Below are 17935 nucleotides of genomic sequence, written 5' to 3' on the forward strand. Positions count from 1 at the left end.
TTGTTGAATCAAACAGTTATGACTATGGTTTGTTAGCACATACAGTTTGACCATGGTTTGTTGAATCAAACAGTTATGACTATGGTTTGTTAGCACATACAGTTTGACCATGGTTTGTTGAATCAAACAGTTATGACTATGGTTTGTTAGCACATACAGTTTGACCACAGTTTGTTGAATCGAACAGTTATGACTATGGTTTGTTAGCACATACAGTTTGACCATGGTTTGTTGAATCAAACAGTTATGACTATGGTTTGTTAGCACATACAGTTTGACCATAGTTTGTTAAACCATACAGTTATGACCATGATTTGATGAATAGTTTATTTCATATATATATTCCACAGTTTTTACTTCACATCCACTCATAATTACCAATCAGTCATTTTACCTCCTTAGTGGCAAGAAGACGGTCTTCAGCTCGTTTTTTCTCTGCATGAAGTTCATCTTTTGCCTGTCTTCTCAACTCCTCTATCTCTGCCTTGTGCTTGTCTTCCCTATCTTTCTCACTCTGACTGGATCGGTTCTTCAAGCTCTCAATTTCATGCTCCAGCTTCTCTTTCAAAGTCTGCTTCTCCACAGACATGTCCTCCAGGGCCTAAGTTCAATAAAAAGTGAGTGTGCAATTTAAATTTATTAAGTTAGCAAAGATTTGAGATTTATCTTTTGGTTTAAATACTTTCCTGTTTTATCACAGGACAAAAGCTATATTGCAAATCATATGCCCATCTCAAATCCTAGACATCAAATGAGTGTTCATCTCATTAAAAAGATCATAAATAATTACAAAGTAGAAATCCAATGCTGAGGCATCTGAAAGAGTGTCAAAGTTACAACTCTTATCCTGTTGTATGGATTTATGATGCTCCTCTCCCCAAAAACAAGATGTTGGCTTGCCAACATGTATCTCCTCAGTTGTCAATGATCTGCAGAATGGAGTATTTATGTTGTTGAGGCAAATGCCATCAGAGGTAGGTCAAAACAGCCATGGTCTGGACAGGATTTAAACCCATGCATCAGTAAGATACTGATTAGTCTAGATAAACAGGATTAAATATAAAGAGGATTTAACAAACAAATGGCTGAAAATAACGAAATCACTAAAGTTTAAAAATTAGGTCAGAGTGACCTAGTTTTATGATGGAAGGGTTGCTCTTCCTGACATGCATTTACATACCAATTTTATGTGCATATGTGAAAAAGAGCAAAATAGACTGAGGGTGTAATGAATGTATACCGAAAGTCATTAAAGGGGCAATGAAAAATTAATGCCAGGCAACTATTTAGTCACGATGGGCAAACAAAATCAATTATCAAAAAATGATTATGTTAAAATTTATAATAAAATTGTATGTATCTTCCAACAAAACACACATGACTGTTAAACTGGCCCTTAGTTAAGAACTGAATGACTGTTTCTGGTAACAGGCCATGATAATCAAGAGATGTCAGCAATTCTGTCTGATTAAATAATTACAGTCAATACTACCAGCAACTAGGATTGATTTCCTAAAGAAATAAGACCTTCACATATGTATCTGTCATCAACACACCAGCGTAAAGGTAGCACTTTCTGTCATCATCAACTTGACACACTGAATGCCTATCATCTAGTATCATGCTTTCTCACTGGTCTGATTAAGAAATGGGCATGTGAAAGATGTTTCTAGCTGTTGAATAGAGTTTAAGAAATACGTTATGTTGAAACAATCGAACCAATCATAACTGTTTTTGAATACCCTACTATCCTGCAGGAAAATGGTTTTTGCATAAACAAAAGTCCCTGGTGGAATGTTTCATTCACCTGACAGGGTAGGCACTAGATTAACAGTATCGGATTAACAATAACATAATAATTAGGTAGACTCATAAACATAAAATATACACAAGTTCTGGTCATGGGTGGCCCAACAACTAGAAAACTGACAGATAAAGAGACAACATCATGAAAAGGAAATTGTTTAGTTATCTTCTGCTGCTTAGGTAAGAGTGTAGACTCTTGGGACACTTTCCCTCAGTAGGGAAGTTAGATATTATACGCAAGTAGAACTTGCTTGTCTTATTCTGTTAATTACCTATAAAATGATGATGTCAAAATGAATTGCAGTGCAGACTTCTAACACATTTTCCATTAGAAGGACTGACAATCCTTTTCTATGTTATTCCGGTGTGTATCATTAGAATCTGCGCTATTAATGTGGATTTTAAAAAAACACAATTTCATGTCCAATATAATGAATGTGATTGCTCATGTAGGACTTTTTATTACAATAACTTTAGACCTGTTTACAGATGTATTACTTTTCTTATTCCAACGAAATTTCAAAACTAAATCACAATGCAGTTAAGAAAATAATCTCAATTATTGTTTTGAAGATTTCTACTTAATGGTTTTATCTCCAGGCAAAGACTTGTGCAATCACACACACACACATACAAATACACAAACAGACATGTACACAGACACATATACAAAAGTCATGTACACAAACAGATACACATGTATATAGAAACATACATGTAAAGACATATACACATGTACATAGACATATCCATGTACACTGATACATACACATGTACATAGACACATACATGTACATGCACACACACATGTACATAAACACATATATGTACACAGACACATACACATGCATTCTAACTATTCCAGTAAAAGAAAAGAGAAAATCATCATTGGAAACACACACACACACAAACACACACACACACACACACACACGAGATAATGTTACCATGGATTTTCAAATTATTTATACCTCTGACCTAACAAAACAGAATGGACAAATATTGGTAACAGTACATGTATATGACTGCTTCATATAAAATCGTAGTAGCATAAAAATGATTAAAAGTTTATCAGCTTTATCCTTTGAAAACTGCATATAACATAACTAAAGAATGATTTAAAAGTTTACCAGCTTTATCTTGTTCAAATAGCATCCATCATGTTACAGAATGATCAAAAAGAAGAAATAAAATTACCCGTTCCAATGCTTTGAGTTGAGACTGTTGACTTTCACTCAGGGAACTCTTTTGCCTCTCCAGATCTTTCCTCTCTTTCTCTAGCCAAACCAATCTGTCCTTTATTTTTGATAATTCCATCTGGAGACTGGTTATTATAGACTGGTTTTGTAATTTTGTGGCCTCTAGCTCCCCAATTACACCTGGTTTAAAAGAATAGAACAGAACAATCTAAGAAGGTAAGTAGAAAGGTCGGTAGGTAGGTACATGTAGGTACAAATAGTAGATACAATGTGAGATAGTATTTAATAAATAAACAAATACCTTTAAAATTCTGTTTGCCTTGGCTGAATATTTTCCCATTAAAATTACAAATACATTTGTAAGTAAATAATGCAATCTTCTTTCTGGAATGTACTCAGAATCCCTTAATACCTTAATAAAAACATCAAGTCAAAACACACAAAAACTAGAATAATATAAAACACATATCCCCTCAACCCCAGCATTGTCTCACCCATATTAAAATCCATGACCAATAGCATCAAGTTATTTTAAGCCCAGTAAGTGTGTGTGTGTGTGTGTGTGTGTAGTGTGACCCCGCTATAACACGGTAGTTGAGAGCCATAAACCTGACCGCGTTATATACCAAGCCGTGTTATATGCAACCAAGGCAGTTAGCTGAAGAAAATGTACCCCCCACCACCACAAAAAAATTGGGTGGGGTGGGTGGGAGTAATAAATGTGGATGGTAAAATACGTGCTTTGTCGGCACAGTTACCATCTTAAATTGATGCATATTGAATGAGAAATGCACCTGTAGTGAAAACAGCAAAGACATAATATAACAGTTTACTTTAGTTAGAGAACCATGAACTGGTACATAATTGGTACGTAAATCCTGTTTATTTATAAATGTCTAATGTATAGCATGACTAGAGTATCAACACCGTGTACTCACCTGCGAACCTCATCATATACATTGAATCCACAAAACAAGTGATTCCATCGAAAATATGCACACACACAGCTTTAAAATAGTCATTAATTTTATAACAGGTTATATTGGTCTGAATTCAGTGGATAAACATAACACAGTCAAGTAAAGATTGCAAAACACATTTACTTTAAAATACATTCCAAGTCGTTAAAAAGTTAGTTTGCGTTTTAAGCCGCCGTTGGTAGTGTTCATAAGCATAAACTTTTTCCCTACAAAAAGGAAACTTTCACAGCACAGTTAACGTGTTTCACTCATGTTGGAAAATGCAAAAATCCACCAGATTCCATCACTTTTATTTAAGTTTGTTACTGACTTCCTTTGAAGAAAAGTTCTTTGCTACTGTTGAAAGATTATAGTTGGCTTTCTTTGATGAAGGGTACATGTGCTATTGAAGTCACCTCTAAAGGACAGATTTGGAGAACCAAATGAATGCCCATTTCTTATTGTGGTGGCAACATCAAATAATTGTGTTGCATGATATGATTGAGACTGGTATTTTTTTTCATTTGATGAGTACGTTTTCATAACAGTTGGTGCTTCAAAGGTAATCTGTTTCCTTTGAAAGTTCAGGAAACTATTTTATCTGGGTACATTTTTAAAAAGGATTTGGCCATTGTTTAGACTATTTTAGTTACTATCCCTCCATGCCTACTGAATAAGCCAATAAGTAAGATGTATTTTTTTTTTTTATACACTTGTGGTAGCAGCGTGATGCTGCCTTCCACGCATGCATCTGAAAATTAACAAAGGGTCAATGGACAACAGGTGTTCTGATGACTGGGATTATTACAGAAAATGATAGCTTTCTGAAGGATGTAATCCTGAAAAGAAGAGGAATTTTACTTACCAACCGCATACAAATGTCAGTCTTTGTAAATATATTAATTACTAGCGAGTGGCCGAAATTCCAATGAAAGATAGAATACGAGACAATGCCTCGTCCGGTTGATCTCCATTACCAGAAATGTCAACAACAAAAAAAAAAACGGATATTTCAGAACATACAGAACTCATGTTAGATGTCAAGATAAGTGGATTATGATATAACAATGCACTGTTCAGATGGTTTGTCAGTATGGACAAAAAATTTGTTTATGTAACAATAGATACATTTCAGTGCATTTTATATCCAGTTTCCGGGTTCCTTTCATTTGACCTCTGAATTTCTGCACTCCTAACCAATGGTTGTATAAAAAAAATTTAAACAGCCAACAATGTCGCCAATAAATAAAAAAGGCACATGACATGTTTTGCAGCCAGTTAGGAAAAACAATCCAAGCTTGCGACATTGGCAAAGACCTACGTGATCCCAGAATAAACCTTTTAATGCATTTTTTTTCTTCTTCTTACTTTTAAGAAGAAAAAATACTTTTTCATGTACGAGAAAAATGCATCTAAAATTTCAGGAGCCAAGCCACGATCATCTTGTATTATTCATATGTGATCTGGTCTAAAGCACTCTCCGTTACGGATCACTGCCATCTCACCTCTGTCTGCGTGGGTTCGAGTCTTGGATTCAGCAAATGTGGGTATGTGAGAAAGCTTGCCAGTAGCTTCTCGAGGGTCAGTGGTTCTTTCTGGGGATTTCCCGGGTTCTTCCTCCACCAATAACACTGGCCACCATGTATAGCTATCGTGTGCTGAAAAATGGAGCTAAACCCAACAACAACAACAACAATCGTACGCGATCTCTTCCCCAAAATAATAAGCAACATTTTACGTTTTTTTCGTACTTCTTAAGATTATATTTTTTTTTGCACAAGAAAAATACATGTATGTGAAATTTCAGGAGCCACGCCACGACCGCGTTCTACCCGAATTCATGTTATAAGGGAGCACGTTATAGCGGGGTCACTATATATATATATATATATATATATATATATATATATATATATATATATATATATATATATATATATTGTTATCTAAAAAAATTCAATGTTGTGATTCAGGGGCAACAACTGTATGTATCTGGTGCACAACCATGGGCTCCCTTTGAAACCTCTTCAAATATTTTGACACTTGGATGGATAATTACACACACAAGCACACATACACACACCAATTCTTATTTAATTCTTATATTTTAGTTTATAGTTGAACTTATTTAAAACACCACCACCCTTAAGGGTTGTAACAATATCTTAACATACATCCACCACCCCCATAAACATATCCCAAGGTCTGAATCTCTATCATGAATGGTGCTCAACAATGCTCATGCACACACATCTAATTAAGCAAAATAACAATAATTGCCTTTTCTTTCAAAAATGTCATAACAGTATAGTGGTATCACACTTCTGAGAACACCCATTCTATAATGAAGAGATGGCATTCCACTGGCCACTGTCAATTTCTTGCAAGACAGAAAATAGCACATCAAATACAGTTAAAGTGAATTCACTTTTGAATGGGTCTCTATATGTCAATTCAAATATGATATCTGTTTGGTCCATCAATTTTCCAGATGACCACTACATTTTTAAATGTCCCATTGTTATTCCTGCTTATATATTTCTTTCATTACTGTTGAAAAGTGATTCATTAGCCCATTGCGAGGGCCAATAATTTTCTAAACAAGAGAGAACCCTGCAGGTGTACAAAAAGGTTCAAGTAAGTACCATTCTAAAGCAGAACAGTGATAAGGTCCTTTTTAAGAAGGGCCCACTATTGTGGCAATAGACTTTACTCTGGTTTGGTTAAGAAGGTGACTATCTATTTACCTGATTTTTTTAGAAGTTCATTGCTCTGTTCAGCACACCTTTCCCTCATTGCAGCAAGTTCTGATTCTACAGTCTTCAGCTTTGTTAAAGCATCCATGGACTGTTGCTTGGTCTCTTGTAACTTAATAATAATAATAATAATAATAATAATAATAATAATAATAATAATATTAATTATTATTATTATTATTATTATGATAATACCAGTAATATTATTAATAATAATAACATTATTATTATTATTATTATTATTATTATTATTATTATTATTATTATTATGACTATTAGAGCAATGTTAGCATTAGTATTTACTTAACCACTTGAGGTGGCAAAAATTCTCTGGTGGTGATTCATTCATTCAAATAAAAACAATATATTTCATGACTTAACTATCAGGACATTTTACAGATGTCTTAAGAATTCACCTTAAAATCATCAATGTCTGCTAATGGAACATATTTTAAAGGTTATTTAAATAGCAATAATAATAAAACCAGTAATAAAAACTAAACAATCTGTTTATAAAACATATACTTGAAGTTAATATCAGTTACATAAATTTGTTTTTTTCAAATTCACTAATAGTGTATTCTGTTATGACTCATGGATTAAGTCTCTGGAAAAGGGTTAGGAAAAAACCCTAATTTATTTACCAGAGGTCCCAGACACTTGTGTCATTAATAAATACATCAATTTTCTGACATGAGAGACAAACATTTATGTAAAAATTCACACCTACCCCTCAAACTATGCATCAACAGCATGATCAAAATTCCAAAACATATTGGTACAATCTACACCCATAGAACTCTCATGGATCCAAGTTTCATGTGTATAGCAAAAGCAGTCCAGGAGGTGCTTCAACAGATGTGATCATACAAATAGATGTACTCAGCCATAATATTCCCAAATTTCTTTAAAAGCATGGGGATAATAGTCTTGCATAATCAGCATGTGCTAATTTTCCATATGTCCCTCAGCAAACAAACAGAATGAACACAGTATACAAGAATAAAATACCCTGAACTACTAACACATATTATGCTAACTAATTTCTACTGACAAACACTTGTAACATCACTATACTTAATGCAAAACTCTCAAAGCTATGAAAATAGATTAATTCAATTTGCACTGCAATACACGCATGCTCCAGCATCTGATGGTTAATGGGAAGAATGACTTCTTTCACAGTTTAGTAAAGGAATGAAGTCCAACAAACCAAATGTTATGACAAAGTGTTAACTTATGGTGGTCCATGTACGTGAGGTTCTTAAGAACTGTATACAAACCAATCAAACAGTAACATATCTATGGTGTTCCAGAGTGAGTCAGTGGAGTGTCTTAAACACCTGCTGATGTACAGTTTTTATAATTGTATATAAAACCAACCAAATCGGAATATATCTTAATGTTCTAGAGTGGGCAAGTTGAGTGAAACACCAATGCTGCACTGTTTTTACAAATGTATATAAACTAATAAAAAAGAAACAAATCTTCAGTGTTTTAGGGTGGGCCAGTTGAGTGTTTTAAGCAGTGATACTGCACTGTTTTTATAACTGTATACAAACTAATTAGACAAGAACATATCTTCAGTGGTTCTAGGGTGAGTTAACTGAGTGTCAGAAGCACTGACTGCACTGTTTTGTATTACTGTATTCAAGCAAATCAAACAGGAACATATCTTCAGTGTTCTAGGGTGGGACCATTTCTTTGACTATGGAAAGTTTACAGATATTTTTTCCTACTATCAACTGCAAGCAAAATTCTATTTGGTCCTGAGCTAAATGCTAACACCTTATCCAAGTCATGACTCTGACATGAACAGTATCCAAGTAATAATCTTTACACATTCAGCCAAAATCATTAAAACATGATGTACAGCAAACTCTTGTTGCAACAAGGGTGTGTAAAAATGCATCCCTTAACCAAGCTTCATTACTGTACATAGGAAAGAACAAGTAAAGCATCGCAAAACTGATAAACACTAAAACTGTTCCCAAACATTAGAAGTTTAAATAGAGTTCTTTGCTGTAGGAGTGTTGAGTGTGTGTCCTTGTTTTGGGGATTTTTAATGTAGCTTTAACAATTTGAGTCAAATCACTATGATGTGTGCAGTGTGGCAGTTTATAGTGATGTCTAGCTCTGGACCACTATGCTGCAGACATCATGTTCCACCCAGTCACATTATCCTGACACATGGCTGACCAGTCCTAACACTAACCTCTTAATGCTGAGCACCAAACTAGGCAGCTGTTAGTACCATTTTTATAAGTCTTTGGTATGATTCTGTTGAGGTTCAAATCTACAACCTCCTGTATCTGAGGCAGATGCTCTAACCACTAAGGCTACTGGACCAGTCTGTAGGGACTTGTACAAACAGAGATGCATATTATCAACAACTTTCTCTATTTCAAAGTGAAAAAGTCTGAAAAATGAACTTCAAATATAAACTTTAACAAAGTCAACAAAGTATAATATATGGGTGAGAGTGACCCATCTTTACAATTAGGTTTAGACATATCACCTCATTAAATTTCCTGATTCTAGGTAGGACAATATTAGACAACATGCAAAAAAAAAACAGTGGTCATGAGCCAACTGCAAAACCTAATCTTACTGAGTAAAATGTGAAATGTTGGTCACACTGATCTTCATTTGTCATAAATGTGTAGTACTCATCAAGCTGCATAATTTAGTTTAATGGTTCAAGAATGAACAGTGAAAAACAGACTTAAAACCCCAAATGTAACCAAACATAATGAAAAGCATGAACCACAGGTCACACAGATCTACTTTTGTGATGAGGGTGTAGTAGTCATCGAAATACATCCCACTCACCAAGTTTCATATTCCAGGTATAGCAATATGAATACAGGGTGTACAAATTAAACCAGAAATTCACAAATAATGTAAATATAACTTCAAAGTTAGTCCCCTCTCCCCCATCCCTAGGGGTGTAAGTGCCATGAAATCTACTTGAAACTGTTGCTCTGAACTTAGGACTGTATAAAGAAAGAATGCTTAAGAAGCAGTTAGGCTGTACATATATATATGTACATGAATTTAATATGTGCATGTTGATGCCATGGGTAGTACAATAGCACTCATTTACCTTGTACAAATGAGCTAAAATGTCACAGCAAAACCAAACACGTTGGACAGACAGACACATGGACTGAATCAGGCATGTCTATAGCATATATAATCATACTATTTGTAAACAAGTCCAATACAATTTTGATAAAGATTTCCCCTAAAATATATTTCAAATATGAAAAAAAAATGCTTGGATATATTCTAGGGCAAATGTATTAAAATTAAATAGTCAAATCACACAAAAACAGACTTTAGTATGTACACAAGTCATGTTTTCTGTTTTTTCATGACCACATCTATCTCCATAGTGAAAAAACTGATGAGAAACTGGAACCAATATGTACTTACCTGTCAATCAACTTCTAATGGACCCAATTTGGAAGTCATTGAATTCTACCTCCATGTGCTTAATTGTCTACCAACTTTGAATGGACCAAATTTGGGAGTCATTGAATTCTACCTCCATGTGCTTAATTGTCTACCAACTCTGAATGGACCAAATTTGGGAGTCCTTGAACTATACCTCCATGTGCTTACCTGTCTATCAACTCTGAATGGACAAAATTGTGTAGTCCTTAAACTCTGCCTCCATGTACTTAACTGTCTATCAGCTTCTAATGGACCCAATTGGGGAGTTCATGTGCTGAACTGTCTACCAGCTTCTAATGGACCCAATTTGGGAGTTCATGTGCTGAACTGTCTACCAGCTTCTAATGGACCCAGTTTGGGAGTTCATGTGCTTACCTGTCTACCAGCTTCTAATGGACCCAATTTGGGAGTTCATGTGCTTACCTGTCTACTTAGTTCTAAAGAGGCTTGATCTTTGTTCTGAAGCTGTGATAGAAGCTGTTCTAAATCTCTCTTGTATTTGGCAGCTAGGTCTTCACTTTCCGTGAGCTGGTTTACGAGACTGTCAACCTGCTTTCTTAACTCTGCCTCCTGCACTGCAAAGTCTTTCCGTAACTGTTCTTGTCTTTCTTGTAAAAGTCTATACGCACTTTCTTCTGTCTGATTTTGTGATTGTCTCAATGCCTCAAGTTCTTTTTCATAAAATGCTTGAGCCTTGCTAAGTTTCAAATCATAATCTTCCATAAGCTTATTTTTTTCTGCCATTAGTTTTTCATAATTTCCCTTTAGGTCCTCTATCTGTACTTTATATTTATCTTCCAATTTGGTGACTTCATTTAACCAGTCGCTACTCTGATTATGTTGAAAATTTCTCAGGTCATTGACTTCTTTTTCATGTGCCCGTCGGAGCTCATTTAAAGCAGCCTCTTTATCTTCATTTACATTTTTCTTCCATCTCTCAAATTCATTTATCTTTTCTTCAAAGTTTCTTTTAGCTTTCAAAACATCTTGTGAAAGTTCAAGTATTTTTTGTGCATTTTCTGTTTTTAATTGGTTCTCTCTTTCTGCAGCTTGTCTTTTAAAGTTTTCAAATTCTGTAATGGCACGAACTCGGTGCTTCTCATGATCTGTAAGAGATTCTTCAAGTGACTGAACTCTTTTCCGCACCTCTGATTCTGCATCAATTTTGGCCTTATAAACAGCAATTTTGTCCTTAGTTTCAGATAAGATTTTCTGTACTTCCTCCTCATGCTGCTCTTTAAGAATCTGCACAATGTTTTCATGTTCATCGTTTTTTGTGTTCAGTGCGTAGATGACCTGAAAAGATTCATAGAAAAAATTAAATGTCATTGGTTACTTAGAAAGAATTAAATTTAATTGGTCACACAGAAAGAATAAAATTTAATTTGGTCACATTGACCTTTAAATAATGTTCAAAGTGTGTGTGTGTGTGTGTGTGTGTGTGGGTGTGTGTGTGTGTGTGTGTGTGTGTGTGATTTGGATTTTTCATGTAGCTTTAACAATTTTTCAGTCATATTGCTACGATGTCTGCAGTGTGGCAGTTTATAGTGATGCCTAGCACTGGGGCATCATGCAGCAGACATGTAGCATGATGTCCCACCCAGTTACATTATCTGGATGCCAGGCTGACCATTCCTAACACTAACCTCTCAATGCTGAGCACCAAGAGAGGCAGCTGATAGTACCATTTTTGTAAGTCTTTGATATGACTCTGCCGGGGATCGAACACATGACCTGCTGCATCCGAGGTGGACGCTCTAACCAATAGACCATCTGAGCGGTCAATGTTCAAAGTGGTCAATAGAATACTGTCAATCACAAAATAGTGAATTTAAAGAGTAAATTAATTCATGTTCACACTTTTGTCAAACTTTTTCTATGAAGATATCATAAATGCAGGTTATATACAATATACCATATGTACTTGCTTATAAGAAGAGTCCAACTGCAAACTGCACAAACCTAGATCTATGTCGCATAATTTGCTGCCAAAACTTTCAATTTCTACCACACATCGTTTAAACTAGTCCTAACCACACTCACACTGGAACAAAGGTCAGTCCATTTGTTCAGCCTATACCACCCTAATGCATGACATCCAAGCAAATCTAACAACTTGCTTACCTTGTACAGCAGAACAACTCGATAATAGCCTGCATTCATTGCTCAACAAACATGCCCCATCCACCAAGTGCAGAGTATCAATTCAAAAGTGTTCTCCATGGTATAGCAGTGTTAGGGACCAGCTTCGTATTGCTAAAAGAGACCACTGTAAAGCGGAGAGGCTTTGGCTTTTCACCATACTCACTATTCATAAGCAAATCTATGAAGCTGCTAAGAAGAACGTCACAAACATAGTCCATGCAGCAAAATCAACCCACTACAGTACTAACTTAAAGATCATGGAAAGTTCCAGCTGCAAAGAGCTCTTGGAGATTAATAACTAGCTAATGTCAAGGAACAAATGTACACTACTTCCATCTACCTTCTCTCCTGTCAACCTTCCGGACCTGTTTGCAAATTTCTTCCGTGACAAAGTACAAACCATTAGAGATAAGCTTGACAACACAATTTCAATTGACTTGTCATCACCATACAGTTGGGATACAGAATTTCTGCGGCAACCATTAGCAGCATTTGAACCTGTCTCTATGGATTTAGTACATACAATCGTGATGAAGAATGCACCAAAGTCACTTGATCCAATTCCAACATCACTGCTGCTTAAGTGCTTAGATCCTGTATTGCCTTCATTAACTGATGTTATTAATACCTCTCTCTCATCCGGGAAATCCCCATCATTTTTCAAGACTGCCATTGTAAAGCCTCTGCTTAAGAAACCAACACTAGACCATAATGATTTAAAGAACTACTGCCCAGTTTCTAATCTCCCATTCACATAAAAAATCATAGAAAAGGTTGTTCTATCCCAGCTTGTATCTTATCTGAATTCAACAGTCTTTTTCGGCAATGTACAATCTGTATATTGCCCTTGCCACAGTAATGAAACTACTCTCCTAAAAGCAGTTAATGACATTCTCTCTGTTTTGGATAGCAAAAAGAGTACAGTCCTCACCCTCCTTGATTTGTCTTCAACATTTGACACAACAGACCATGATATATTACTTCACTGTCTCAAGCATGTATTTGGCATTCATGATACAGCCTTACTGTGGTTCAAGTCCTACTTGGTCAACAGGACATAAACTGTGTCTGCAAATGGAATACACTCCAGCCCAGTTAATCTATATTGTGGTGTTCCACAGGGGTCTGTTCTTGGACCTGTTCTCTTCACTCACTCTATACACTCAGCCACTATCAAGTGTCATAGATCATCATCCAGTGTCTCACCAATTGTATGCTGTCGACACCCAAAGGTACAAATCTAGCCACCCAACTGAAGTTGATGCTACCATCCAAGGTGTAGACAGGTGCATTTTTGATGTGAAATCATGGATGACATGTAACAAGCTACAGATGAATGATGATAAAACTGAGGCCATTTTGATCACAACATAAAGACTTTCTCATTCACATCCTTTACCTCAAACAATAAATATCAGCAACACCAACATGAAATTCACACATTCAGTACAAAACCTAGGTGTTACTCTGGACAGTACTCTCACATTGCACCAACATGTCAAGAGCTCCATTTGCAATTATCTTTCAATTGATGCCACTAGAACACTTGTGTGTTCATTAGTACTTTCAAGACTGGACTATTGCAACTCATTTCTGTCTGGTTCATCTCAATATCTGCTCCAGAAACTTCAAAAAGTTCAAAACACAGCTGCTCGCATCATACTTAAGAGTACCACGATCAGAGCACACACACCCGCTGCTCTGTACACTACACTGGCTATCCATTCGATCCAGAATGAAACACATAATTTGTTCTCTGTACTGTGTTTCACTGACAGACTCCGTCCAACATACCTAACCGACCTCACCCATGTGAACACACCAGCAAGATACTTATGCTCCTCTTCTGACAAATCTTATACTCATTATTTCCACTATGAAAACAAAGTCATATGGACAATGTTCTTTTGCATACCAGGGCCCAGCAACGTTGAATGAATTGCCCACAGAACTTAGACTCGAAGACACAGTGATCCCATTTTAAGAGTGCTCTTAAAACTCACTTAATTCAACTGCACGAACAAACTTAAAGACCTAATAATGTTTCCTACCTTAAATATTTTCAGCATGTTTTTTATGCTTTCTAATTTCATTGTGTTTTTGTTTGTTTGTAATCATATTATTATATATGTTTTTTTTATGTTATAGGTGTTGTCTAATGTTGTAAAGTGCTTAGAGCTTCTAACGATTAGGTGCTATACAAAGTCCTCATTATTATTATTATTATTATTATTATTATTATTATCTGGTTCTGTGCAGTTTTTTAGGAGTAATCAGTAAAATAAACATCATAAACTATGATCTGCAGGTGCATTATGCTATGGCAGATCAGGCTCTATGCTCTCTGCAGTCTGACTTGACTTATAAATGAGTATATACTGTATGTACAAATGACTATCCATAAAGACTATAGTTCCAGAAATGGGGTTAGTTCTTAGTAGTCACCATTTTATGACTTTCCTGTGTAATAAAGTGGGTAGATGGACCAATGTTTGTAAGAAATACTGTGAATGATGTCTTAATACATATCTTTATCTGAACATCTCTTATGGTTGCAAGTGATTCATGTTACCTGTCTTTGCAATATGTAATCCAATTATGTTGACAAAAAAGCTATCAGATGAAATTTTGTTTGTCTTTACAAATCCAGAACTCTGTAATACAATGTATTTTGAAAACAGAACCACAGGGCCATATTATTTTCTGTATTTTAAACAAAATGGCTCAAGTGGACCTGAAATCACTCTAAGTAACATCTGATTGAGAGCAAGAAATCTGGGTCAAAAAGGATGCTTTCAACCGAAATTTCTTGCAATGGTGCCAAGATAAAAGTTTCAAGGTTTCTCCATCTTTGTTAGCCAAGATTCCAATATGTTAACCCTATCTACACTTTGGCGGAATGATAAGATATTTCAGTGCTTTGTCCTAGCAACATCTGTTGGGTTTCATTGTTGCCTCCCTTAATATGTAACGCCAACTAACCAATAGTGTGTAAAGTGGTGCTTTTGTACATCTGCTGAAAATGGTAGCAGCAATTAACTTCAAAAAGATACTTTATAATTGAACATAACATGGACCAGCAGTAGGGTTTAAGTTCCATGGGAAAAATACTTTCTGGGCAGTCTTTTCTCCCTCTCCTAACTGTACTGATGTCTGGTTTTTAATAAATAGTATAGAATGCTTTCTGCAGTTTTTCTTCAATAACAAATAACATTACAGTTGGAGCCATTGAGCTTTTCCATTTCTAAAAATACACTGTATACCAAATGGTCATCAGACCAAAATGAAGATCCAGCATATGGAAAACTAAAGAGCAAGCTCTGCAAACTGAGAGACCAGAACCCGGAAACAGGGACTCTTGCTATTAAGAACCTTGATAGCTTTTCACAATGGCTTATCTAAAAATCAGACACCTAAAATAAAAAATTTTTTGCAAACTTTTTATGCTGAAATTTAGACTTGTTAAAATTTACTGATGCTAAAGTGAAACTCCTGCAATTCACAGTACTGTATTAGGATACATAACTAAAGTGTTAAACTTGCACTGAAAATGAATTGCATTTCTTATAATCAATAATAATTCATAAAACTTTTCTTCCTGATTATAATTTCATATTTCTCCAGCAATGATTTACAAAGTAAGCTGTAAAGCAAAGATATTACTTTAAACAAAGCTTCCATTAATTTAAAAAACTGGATATCAGACACATCTTAGGTTAGCAAAGTCAACATTTTATGATTGATTATGTAACACAGTATATTACAACTTCTCAATAGTCCACAGTAAATAGATTTATGATTGATTATGTAACACAGTATATTACAACTTCTCAATAGTCCACAGTAAATAGATGTAATGGGGGGGGGGCTGTTAAGTTAACTGTTTTTTATATATATTTTATACATTGACCACCATGATAACTTACCGTGTTAGCAGGAGATTAAGTGTGTGAAGCTGCTTACTAAGCAGCCTAGATTTTAGTCTTGTGGTATCTGCACCTGATTGTGAATAGAAGAACAGGTTTTTTTTATTTTATGGCAGTGGTTAAACCATAAAATAAAAAAAACCTGTTCTTCTATTCACAATCAGGTGCAGATACCACAAGACTAAAATCTAGGCTGCTTAGTAAGCAGCTTCACACACTTAATCTCCTGCTAACACGGTAAGTTATCATGGTGGTCAATGTATAAAATATATATAAAAAACAGTTAACTTACTTCCTGTGCTTATATTTGAAATGGTCCGATGACTAATCCAGTGTCTGACAAGTCTGCCACTTAAGTTTAAGAAATAAGCTCTCAGGGAAGAATATCTTAATACATGTATTAAAGGTATAGATGCTGACGCTATTTGTGAAGACAGCCTTAGAATAGAAAACTGGCATACAAACGTAAAATCCAGCTGTGACTGTAGCTCAGTTATGTGCTAATTTCTCTGTCCTTTACCAAAAAGTCTGACTATCCATTAACAGAACATATGCAGTAATGACAAAGAATAGCAAAATGTAGCTGAGAACAATCTCTTGGCCAGGGTTCCAACCCTTGATGTTAGAGACCCAAATCCTAGGCACAGATGCTGTACAAAAGAATGTGCACAGACTGTGTAATAACGTTATGTACTAAGGGGCGGGAAGCTGTTTGTACTTTAATTGTGCATACTGCCAGAGACAAGAATAGTAACAGTTGCAAATACTCTGGATTGTTGTGTGTGTGTGTGTGTGTGTGTGTGTGTGTGTGTGTTTATTTTTTCGGGGGGGGTGCGGGTATATTAAAGTATTTCAACAAACGACTGATCCTAATCCAATGAAAGATACGACAATGGCCGTATCATTATTTGACCCTTCAGACTTAGTCCTACAATGTAAACACATGTTGGTTTTGTTTTAGCGCCATCACCCCACATAACAAAAATATCGAAAATATCGGGTGATGTGTCTTGCGTTGTAGGACTAAATTCAGACCAGAAGGGGACACCGCTTACTTCCATCCTGTAATGGTTAAAGTCTCACCTTTGTCAACTGCGCTATTTTTTTCGACATCTTAAGATGCATATCTTGTGTGAGCTCCATGTCGTTGCCTAGGTTCTGCGGAAGACCCCCGTATTTACCATTTTGAAAAAAATTATAAGCCATCCCAGTCTTAGAAGCCGCCATCTTTCTAGATCAATTTACCTTCGAAGAATAAGAACCTCCGTTATAACCTATAGTTCAGAAGCAACCCCTTGAATATATTTTTCCAGTAATATTTGCTCAATTTTAACGCAACTGATTTGGAATGAATATATATTTTTAAGTGTATGAAAATAGAATAGCATTTAAGAGAACGACTTTACATTTTCACACTAAATATTGTATTAGTACGCTGAAAAAGCCGGGACTAGTTAGTTTACATCGTTGCCTTGGAAAAAGGGGAGATAAGTAATGTCAATAGATAAATCCATAAATAAAATAGTGTTACGAGCCTATGCTCTTAAAATAAGTAATAGAAAAGAGTGAAGACAACAGGCTTTGTAAAATTTAGCAAATAATTTATTTCCCTAGAATAAACAGTTTTAAAAATAAGGGAAAAAAAAAGAACTTAGGTATTGTGAATTAAATCCAAAAATAATCCA

The 17935-nt window shown here is 35.4% G+C and overlaps 1 protein-coding gene across 1 annotated transcript in view; it reads right to left on the reverse strand.

Annotated features, from left to right (window-relative positions):
• The window catches only part of LOC149795068 (protein FAM184A-like), a 64286-nt gene extending 46809 nt beyond the window's left edge, over window positions 1-17477 (reverse strand). The window contains exons 1-5 of the mRNA XM_089964771.1: window positions 17334-17477; window positions 10603-11475; window positions 6712-6832; window positions 3004-3185; window positions 395-601 (exon numbers count right to left, since the gene is read on the reverse strand). Coding sequence (XP_089820897.1) covers window positions 395-601; window positions 3004-3185; window positions 6712-6832; window positions 10603-11475; window positions 17334-17477 — 1527 coding nt within the window. The remainder of the gene's footprint in view (window positions 1-394; window positions 602-3003; window positions 3186-6711; window positions 6833-10602; window positions 11476-17333) is intronic.
• Window positions 17478-17935: the final 458 nt, after the last annotated feature.

This window comes from Sinohyriopsis cumingii, chromosome 7 (assembly GCF_028554795.1).
Source record: "Sinohyriopsis cumingii isolate HCF-2022 chromosome 7, ASM2855479v2, whole genome shotgun sequence".
NCBI classification, from domain to species: Eukaryota; Metazoa; Mollusca; class Bivalvia; order Unionida; family Unionidae; genus Sinohyriopsis; species Sinohyriopsis cumingii.